The 9,912-nt window shown below is 43.7% G+C and overlaps 1 protein-coding gene across 2 annotated transcripts in view; it reads left to right on the top strand.

Annotated features, from left to right (window-relative positions):
• Positions 1-233: 233 nt before the first annotated feature.
• Positions 234-9,912, top strand: part of SLC26A9 (solute carrier family 26 member 9) — a 52,305-nt gene continuing 42,626 nt past the window's right edge. For both annotated transcript variants that reach the window (XM_084853298.1, XM_084853299.1), the window contains exons 1-4: positions 234-358; positions 6,482-6,621; positions 7,668-7,778; positions 8,858-9,033. In XM_084853298.1, coding sequence (XP_084709424.1) covers positions 234-358; positions 6,482-6,621; positions 7,668-7,778; positions 8,858-9,033 — 552 coding nt within the window. The remainder of the gene's footprint in view (positions 359-6,481; positions 6,622-7,667; positions 7,779-8,857; positions 9,034-9,912) is intronic.

Raw genomic sequence — 9,912 nt, 5'->3', positions numbered from 1 at the left:
GATTATTAAAACTGCAGCCATGAGGCAATGGTGCCTCAAGTGAGGCCCAGGCCCCTCCTTCTGCAGGAAGGGGATGGAAAAGGGCGGGACTTTGGGATCTAAAAGTCAGGCTTTTGAAAATGAGAATAAGAGAAGCTGCCTACCTCACTGACAGTCTTTCTCTTGGTGATGCTCAGTTCTCACTCCAGTTTACTTCCATTTCATTTTGGGGTGAAGGGTTTAGAGAAGCAAAGATGAATGAAGCTCGCCCACGTTATGTCATCAACCGTCCAGCTTATCCTAGCAACTACTTTGATGAAGAGTTTGAGAGGAAAAGTAGAAGTTATCCCCTTGGAGAGAAAATAAAGAATCTTTTCAGGTATGTGGAATGCTATAAATTAGTGTTGTAATGTAAACATGCATTCTAGATTTATGTACAGCCTGGCACTTAATGGTGGACTACCCAGTAGAATAGTGGTTCGCAACCTTTTTGGGTTAGTGGGCACATTCTGAACTTGGAGAGTGTTGTGGGTGCTCTCACAAAATGGCTGCTATCGCAGGGTTTGCCCATTCTTTAAATGGCTGCTATGGTGGACATGGCTGGTCACAAAACACTCATTTCCCAGAAGGCAGACGGGTGAGAATAAAAGAAACGTAACTTGCCCAAGGACCTAAGTACAAGGCAAAAGTAGAGCCTGAACTTCAATGCACAAGACTTTTTCAACCAAAATAAAGATGGTGCTGGCGGGCAGCGCTTTGCTTTGCAGCATGCCAGTCTCCCAGTTTTTAAAAAGGTTTCAAAATCTTAAGAAATAAATATCAAGGGGGGCATAGAGCAATAGAAACTTATAATGAGATGTTGCTAAATCCAATTTAACCCATAACTTAGATTAGCACAAACCAGAAGCAAATAGGCTCATCTTACTCATCTTATCAAATAGGCTCCCATTCACAAATGAAACTGAACAGAAATATTTTCCAACAAATTCTCATGCAGAATTTGCAATTGAAGCAGTGATGCCTAGTTGGTTTTGGCAGCACCAGATACCCAAAGGTTATTGGATATCAAAAGGAAGTGAAAAATGAAAAGCATCTTATTCCTGGTTTTTCTTTTCTGATGTCAAGGGGTTGTTTTTAATTGTTCAATAATGGACAAGTATGTTTCCACTGCCAAAGCCAAGAGCGATTAGAATAAGAAAACTGTGCAAATAGGAGAAGAACAAATCACTTTTCCAACTTTCAGCATCAGAACAACGTCATTAGGGATGCAGATAAGGGAACGGGTTGTACTAATTCACTGCCATCATCGCCTGCTATTTGGCTTTATTTATTAATGACCAAATATAATGGTTTTTCAGGAAGGAATATTAATATTGATAAACATCCTCTAAGAAATCTGGCTCCATCTTGGATTAAAAATCAATCCAATACACGTTAGGAATATTTTAGAAGAGTAAGGTAATTGAGATGCTCAAGAAGGCATTTATGCCAATCATGGACAAATCTTCACACTATTGTCACTTGCGGGGGGGAAGGTTCTTGGTCCTGTATAGCTTCAGAGCAGACTTTGGTTAGTTTTAACCAATGATGCATTGTGCCGTTATAAGGGGGCTAGAGACGACAAAGTTCCTATGTACAGCTCTGTTTCAGAAAGGGGAGAAAAGAATAGCCAGTGACACCTTCCGCAAGAGTGCTGCCAAGATGCCATATCATTTCTTCTTGTGATATTTATTCTTTCTAGTTCGCGTAGAGAAACAAGGTGTGGTACATAAAACAAAATAAACGAGACAGAGGACCTGCCCTGAGGCTTACAATCTAAAAGACTAGACACACATAGAAAAGGGAGGAGTCGAGGGGAAAGCAGAGATTTGAGGCCAGCTAGAAAATGTCAGAACAAGAGGTGAGGTTTGATCTGTCCATCAACCATACAGTGCATCATTAACAGAGGTGTGTATATGTGTGTGTGTGTGTTGGAGAGAGGCAGAAGACGTAGCAACTTTTGGGCCTTCATGCTGCTCTGTGAGTCCTATGCTATGCTCCACCTTTACTCACAGAGCCCTTCATGCAGACCAACCTGGTGCCCTCTAGATGCTTTGAACTACAGCTTCTAGCATCCCCCAGTCAGCCATGCTGACTGAGGCTGGTGGGAGTTGTAATCCAAACCATCTTGAGGGCAACAGGTTAGAGAAGGTTGTTGCAGGCACACTCACACATAGAAGTAGTCAATGTAGTCACCTTTTCCTGCCCTGCTAAGTGGACATGAAAGGAAACAGCAACTGTACAAAATGTTACAACATGGAATGTTCCTGTTCAGGATACTCCATTCCATTCCCCCTCCCCTCCAGTTTTCTGAATTTCTTCCCTCCACAGTCAGTCAGCATTTTTGGCCACTGGGCACACTCAGTCCTCATTGGGCTGTTTTTGGGGTCTCCTCCCTTTCAGTTTCCCCACCACCAATGTTTTGTACTTCCGCAGACCCTGGGGCTCCCCCGCACTTGCTGATACCTCCCTCTTGTGCATGGATGGTGCAGGTTTGCCTACATAAGGGCCGGTACTTGGAGAATTGAAATTAGTGTATGATCGCCAGCATGCTCTTCACATTGGGCAATGGATCACTGTCTGGAACTTGGTGGATACTACTCTGTTGTATGATGGAATAGTCTCTATACAGTTCCCAGATAATGCTTTCTACAGTAGAGCTCCTGCTCTGGTTTGGGGCCCCATTCTACAGATAGTTGGGCAGATAGTTGATTAAATTTAGCTCTCATACTGCATATAAGTATTTAATGTCAGGAGGTGTGTCATATGCTTGACTGGATGCACAGTTCCGTGGCTGAGCTTCCAAGCATGTTTTAAACTGATGGTGGAAGGGATCTGCTTAGATTTGCATCTAAGGAATGAAAGGAGTGCAAAGACCATTTAAAGTTAGTGCTATAAGATGCACACACAAATGCACACACACATTGTGATAAAATCACAATCCAAGCACAGGAAATAAGTAACTGACCACCAGGCACAGGAACTAGAACAACCTTCCCCAGGCTGCTTTCCAGATGTCTTGGTCTAGAACTTTCATCATCTCCAGCCAGGCCATTCTAGCTGGGGATGATGGGAGTTGTAGACAACATATCTGGAATGTGCCGAATTAGGGAAGGCTGAACTAGAATGTTTGTGTTCTCAGCAGTATTTCTTGCACTGTCTAACTAAGGTGGACATACATATTCCCTAGATGTTGTCTGGGGGAAGGCATAGCCAAGAAAGCATTACTTAAGTAAACTGGACGCATTACTTTGGAGTTCACAGCAATTCCCATGTTGACTTTAGATTTGGGTGGCACCCAATGTGACTGAATGGTCTCTTAAGTGGACAGAACTGTGGAATCCTGCCAAAGGAATAACTGCTCTCTAACTGAGTGACTTCATAGATGCTTAGAACAGTGCCACCTGGGGGAGAAAATACAGTTGTAGCTACTTTAGATTCTTAATCCAAGAGTACCTGGTCCAATGGCATATGTACCACTGGATACATTAATGCTTGATGAAGAATAGAAGTAGCCTTAGTCATTGCCACTTATTACAAATGCGTAACACTTTTGTCTGGCATAAGCTGTATTTGAATGCAAGCCTGAACACAGCAAAATTAGAGCTGATAGTAAAGCCATTCACTTTAATATGGAAAACTGCACATTAAAATGAGCTTGAAGCTTTTCATATTGAACTTGGCAGTCTGCTCAAGCTGCAAATGCAATTGAGAGAAAGGGGGGGGCAGTTCTCACCACTTCTTTGCCTGAGGACAGGTGGGCTGCTTATTCTTATTCTTGGATTGCCTTTTCCCTGTTGACGAAGTGGCTTTATGAGTAGAGGTTTCCACTACAGGCTCAGGTTTTTGTGGTTCCAGTGGCTAGATGGTGGCAAGATGCAGACCCTCAGCCCTACTGGGGGTGCTGAGAATAGGGATGTTGGAGAAATCTGCAACAGACTGAAATGAGTTTGGATTTCTATGAATCCGATCTGTGGATTCTGCTGTGGACTGGCTCTTCCCGAGTCCTGCGGATTCCATTGATTTGTAGACCAAGTTTTTTTTCGGGGGGGGGGGATGCACAATTCCATTCATTTGTGAATGTGCATTAGTACAAGTGTCCATTACTGCTAATATGCATTAACAAACGCACACTTGTGCTAATATGCACATTTCCAAACAAACAAAATTCTTGTACAAAAACTCTGATTCTGTCAATGAGCGGATGACGGTATGGAAGATGCCTGACAACTGAAACATAGATGGAACAAATTTAACAAAATCCATACATCCCTATCTGAGAATGCCCCAGGGCAGGGTGGACAGAAGGTAGATTAGGACCTACCCACTGGTAGATCACTGGACATTTCGCACTGGACATTTCGCACTGGACATTTCGCACTGGACATTTTGCATGAGGTTCTGACTCCCAATTATTTAGCAGTGGCAAAAGGGAAAAGGCTTTCCCCCCTAAATTTGGCTGTTAGAATCTCTGATCTGTAGTAACTCAGATGTAGATTTGTACTTACATGTGTAGTCATCCTATTACATGGCTCATGGTGGTGCAGTAAGCAATTGGCTCCACCTTCAAGGCACCACTTTGGATTTTTACTCTAATACCCCCTTAACTCTCTCTCACACACACACACACACTCTGTTTTACATATGCTTCCAATTGATGGACTTTGGGTTTCTAATTAAAAAAACAAACAAAGTAGATCCCACCTGCCTGAAGTCTACCTATGCCTGCCCTAGAGCCTCTCTCCCATTTTGTGTGACCCATCCTGCAGACAGTCGAGTTGAGTAACAAGCAAGACAGAAGAGAGACATTATCTGCTAACCTTCCTTAGAACTAAGAACTTAGAACTAAGTCTTCCCCAACCTGGTCCTCTCCAGATGTGTTGGGGAATTCTGGGAGTTTTCATCCAATACATCTGGAGGACACCAGGCTGAGGAAGGCAGAACTAAGACATCACTAAAACAGACAAAGCAAAGCTTTTACTGACAAAGCCATCCACTGTTTGAGCACGGTGCCCTGTCCTCAGAGTTCCCAATTACCCAAATCCCTACTTGTTTGCTCTTAGTCCTATAGGGTCAGAGAAGTAGCTCTATAGCATGATATATGTGAGCTATGTTGCTTTGCTGGGGCTTATATACTCCTGATGCTGTGCCATGACTGGTGGCTGAGTTAATACGAATCCTATCCTCCATTGTGGCTAGGGGAAGAAGCATAGGGAGGACAGGGAGGACATTGAGGGGTACCAGTCATCATGGGCTCCTGAAGGATTTAGTTAAGAGAGCTGCTTTGCTGTTATCACTTTACACTGGTGGGGGAAGGTGGGTCTTAGCCATGGGAAAGCTGACCACTTCTCCAGTCCTCCCCTACCACACATCCAACTCTGCTCACTTTAATCCCCCTTACACCACCCTAGTTATGATGACATCGCACTTAGACAGATGTGGGATTACAGCAATGGCTATTGCTCTGCTGTTGAAATTGCCTTTGTAGCTTGGAGTGATGTTGGCTTCAAGGATTTCATAGCCATCCTCTCCTGTCCAGCCAGCACAATGAGATGATAGGACTGCAACATGAGGTTACCATCTTATGCATGCTTGGAGAGGGGCCATATCTCACTGGTAGAGCACACGCTTTGCATGTTGAAGGTCTCAGGTTCAATCTCTGGCATTTCCAATTAAATGGTCAGGGAGCAGGTATGGGGAAGGACCCTGACCTGAGTCTCTGGAAAGTCAGTCAGGAGCAGACTGTACTGGGCTCGTGGGGCCAATGATTTGTCTCAGTACAAGGCAGCTATGGGAGGAAGTTCTGTTGAAGCAATAGGGCTGTCTTTGGAGTAAACATTCATAGGATCAGGCTGTTAAGTGCTTAAATGTGCAGTTATATCCTGTTTCTTTCTTGTGTCTCACTGTAGAAGTAGGCCACACAAGCTTACCGTGTTCTATTAGCTAATCCGTTGAGCAGGTTGTACTAGGGCTGCTTGAACTAATAATGTAGTGGCTTATTACACTCATTGTGTTTAGTCTCCCAGTAACATCTCAGGCATAACAATTTTGCCAAAATGTGTTTTGGTTAGGACACAGGATCCTAATTTTGGTGTGTGTCACAACTTAAAAAAACAAACCTGAGAAAACATCATCGGCAGAACTTAGCCAGGGATCATGTTTTCCAGAGTTTAACAGAGGCTGGGATAACGGGGTACTGACCCATTGCTGCACTAAACGCAATGAGAGGCTAATTATGAATAATAGGAGTGATGCATTTTTTCCGTTGTGCCTTCTGTTATTCATGCCAGCACCATGTGGGTGTAGAAAACCACAAGACCAAACCAGCAAGCTCTATTCTCTGACTGCATGAGGCTTTAGGTAATGAGCGATCAGCAGCCCTCTTAACATTTTACACCAGAAATCTAATAGTGGAAATATTTCTTATCAATGCCATGTCTGCTTTTTTCCCTTTTCTCTCCAGATGTTCACCATCCAGACTCAAACTCATCCTGTACAGCCTGTTTCCCATTCTTGTATGGCTTCCAAAATACAAAATCAAAGATTACATTGTGCCTGATGTCCTTGGTGGAATCAGTGCTGGGACTATTCAAGTGCCTCAAGGTGAGAGGACATCCGTAAGGATATGCCTTATCCATATCATTCAAACATTTAGTTAGGTACTTTTTAAAAGCCCCATTAGTCTGTTCTGGTCCATACTTTTAAAACTCTACCACATTTAGCTGCCCCATCACCACAGTTGTTTGGGGGAAGAAACACATGAGCCAGAGTGTCTACATCAACGCACAGCCCTCTAGAATTCTGTCACACAGTCTAACTCCGAAATTGTGTGAGCAGACCCTTCTAGGGAGGGGGCATTGGTATGGGTGCCTGGCTCATACCTTACTTCCCCTGTGGACTTGTAGCAATGAGACTGTTCCATGCTAAGGTTTTAAAAACTCAGCTCTGAAATATGGATCTATATAGGCAGTTATGAATCCATACAGGCGGCTTGTCTGCGTATGTAGCTTGTATATATCACCAAATTCACTTCTGTTATGACATTAGTTGCACCCTTGGCCTGCTTTTTGAGTGTGGTTGTTTACAGTGGTCACTCCTAACACCTGTCTGTCACCTGCTCATAATTCCTTCTCTGTGGCCCAACTGTTCTGATAACCAAGGCTGGGCAATTTCCAGCCCTAGGGCCTAATTTTATGCAGCCCCCAGCCTAATTTTAAAAGCCCTTTGGAAGCAATTAGTTCAGACCTCTGGCAAAAGTGATCTGTCCCTCTCCCAACAGCATGCTGGCAGTTGAAGGGGGCGGGGAGAGAAAGAGAAGTAGAAAAAGAAAGAGAAAAGGGTGCCCTGAGTACTCTTGGCTCTGGCCCCACCCACCATTGGCTTCAGCCCTGCCCAGTGTGAGCATCTGGCATCCAATAGAATACCCCTGAGCGAATGCAATCGTCAACAGATAAAAGGTCCCCCACCCGTGATAGAATGATGGTGCCGTGTTGGATTTACTGTTATGTTTAGTGTCTGTGCATGTCTGTAGCATCTTTTGAAATGCAGTGCAGATCCTGCCATGTTGTAAATGGCATGCTGTTTGCATAACACAGCAGGCCATCTCTTAGGATGGAAGATCTGATGTGTTCTTCACTTGTGTTTTTCAGGCATGGCCTTTGCTTTGCTGGCCAACCTACCTCCAATCAATGGGCTCTATTCTTCCTTCTTTCCTCTGATAACCTATTTCTTGCTAGGAGGTGTTCATCAGATGGTCCCAGGTAAGATCATATTTTCCATTTTAGTGGCTGAATTGAATGCACATATATGTATTTAGTTATACTTAGAATGGGCCCATTTTAATCAACAGGAATTAAGTTAGTCATAACTAACTTAACTCCCACTGAATTAAATGGGTCTACTGTAAGTTTGACTAAATCTGGATCCAACCCTCTGTATGTATTCTTACCTCGTTGAGCTTTCCTACATTGGCTGGTGTTTTTTTTTCCAGTTTGATGTCCCAGCTGATTAATAAAATGACTGTAGAGGAGGGATGGGGAATCTCTGGCCCATGGAGGTTCCCCAGCCTTGGATTCCTCCAGCCAACCACAGCCACTGACATAATCTGGCCTGGAGAGGGCTCTGTGGGGGGGCAATTCGGCCCCCCACGGTAAAGAAGTTCCCCACCTTTGCTGTAGAGCTTCAATTACAAGCACCAATTGTGAGGCTAAGAAAAAAAAACCTAGCCCATAGATCATTCTATACAGATAATAATCAGTCAATCAATCACCAGTTAGCTTCCATTCACTCCCTTGCTGCCAGTCATTCCACCCATCTGTTATGTGCATTAGTCTGCTGAGTAGCCCAATCTGGGCCGTTGATCTATACAGACCTGCAATCTTCATACAGTGACCACTTGCACACAGCCAAAAAAAGGACAAAAAGGGATACCAATTTGCATGACATTTGCATATATTAATTAATATGTATAGATGCAAAATTAGAAATAACTATAATTTAACTGGAAATAGAATACATCTCACCATAGCAGGGAAGACTGTGACCAGGTAGGTTGTGTGCTGTCTAGGTGTTGTTGATGGGTAACTTCAAGCCCCTGCCCCTTTCCTTTCTTATGGTTATCTTTAAACTGGACTTGGACTGGCAGCCCTTCAACTAGAGGATACCTTCAAATAGAGGACTGTGCTCTGGCCACCCTTCAAATAGAGGACTATCCTCTATAGAGTAGGACATCTGGCCACCCTAAATCCGAAGCCATCTGAAGACCAGCAGAAACTGGGTTTGCATACATGAGAAGATGTTATGCATGAAAACATAAGCTCAGTCTTTATGTTTCCCACAGGCACATTCGCAGTCATCAGTATTATTGTGGGGAACGTCTGCCATGAGTTAGCTCCTGATTCTGAATTCCAGTATTTCAACTATACAGCCAATGAGATGATGATTAACAATGGAGCCATGGAAGCAGCAAGACTGGAGATCTCTGCCACCTTGGCTTGTCTGACAGCTATAATACAGGTAAAGATGCCCTGTATTCAGAACTGTGTAGGTTTGGGGAGAGGCCTCACCCGAGGTCCCATAGGCTGGTTCGCCATCTCTCATGTAGAATGGCTTTGCACAGAGTTGGACATTAGCTACTCATATTTGAACAGAAGAGAAAGCAAAGAGACTACTGTACCAACATTTGGAAGAATCAAGCCTACTTACAATTTTAGTGCTTGATTGATTGATCAGTAGGGTTTGCAAGGATGTTAATGATCTTCATCTGTTTTCTTCCACAACATTACTTGGATGCTGTACACTGTGCAATGGGTTGCTGATGTTTGAGACTACAGTATCTTTTGCCTGAATTTAGGGACATTGAGGTCGGAATTCTTCTGTGAAGTTGTTCAAAACAATGGTTGTTTTGATTTTACACTCTCTGCACTTTTCAGCTACTGGTTGAAAATATGCAGTGGAAAAAAATATTTCTGTAATAGAGTCATTTTTGTAGTTGTACATTAAATTTGCATTCTTCTTAATCAGAGAAAGCAGAATGGATAGATTTTGTGGCTGGTGTAGACAGCACTTGTTGGTGGGTAAGGCTCAGAGATAGCCTGTTACCACCGTGTAAATAAGAACACATTTAATGTGGAAAACAAGATAGCTACCTGTAGTATATGGATGACATATACACATGAACACATGCCTCTAAACATCCACATATGGGAACACATCTGGGTAGTCTGGTTGGGCCAGGTCCCCAAATGCCTTCACAGTAGGGATGTACGAAACGACTTACCTGTTTCATTTCGTACATCCGCAGTGCGAGGGGGAGGTGCTCTGTCCCTCCCCCTGAAATCCTTGCCGGCTGGCTCCGCTCCGCAGCAACTCTGCGGAGCTGCCGGCCGGGGCAGC

Source organism: Heloderma suspectum, chromosome 4 (genome assembly GCF_057233095.1).
Source record: "Heloderma suspectum isolate Gila_16-S chromosome 4, 16-S_ref, whole genome shotgun sequence".
NCBI classification, from domain to species: Eukaryota; Metazoa; Chordata; class Lepidosauria; order Squamata; family Helodermatidae; genus Heloderma; species Heloderma suspectum.
The sequence above is the reverse complement of the archived record's forward strand: the minus strand, read 5'-3'. Positions and strand labels throughout refer to the sequence as shown.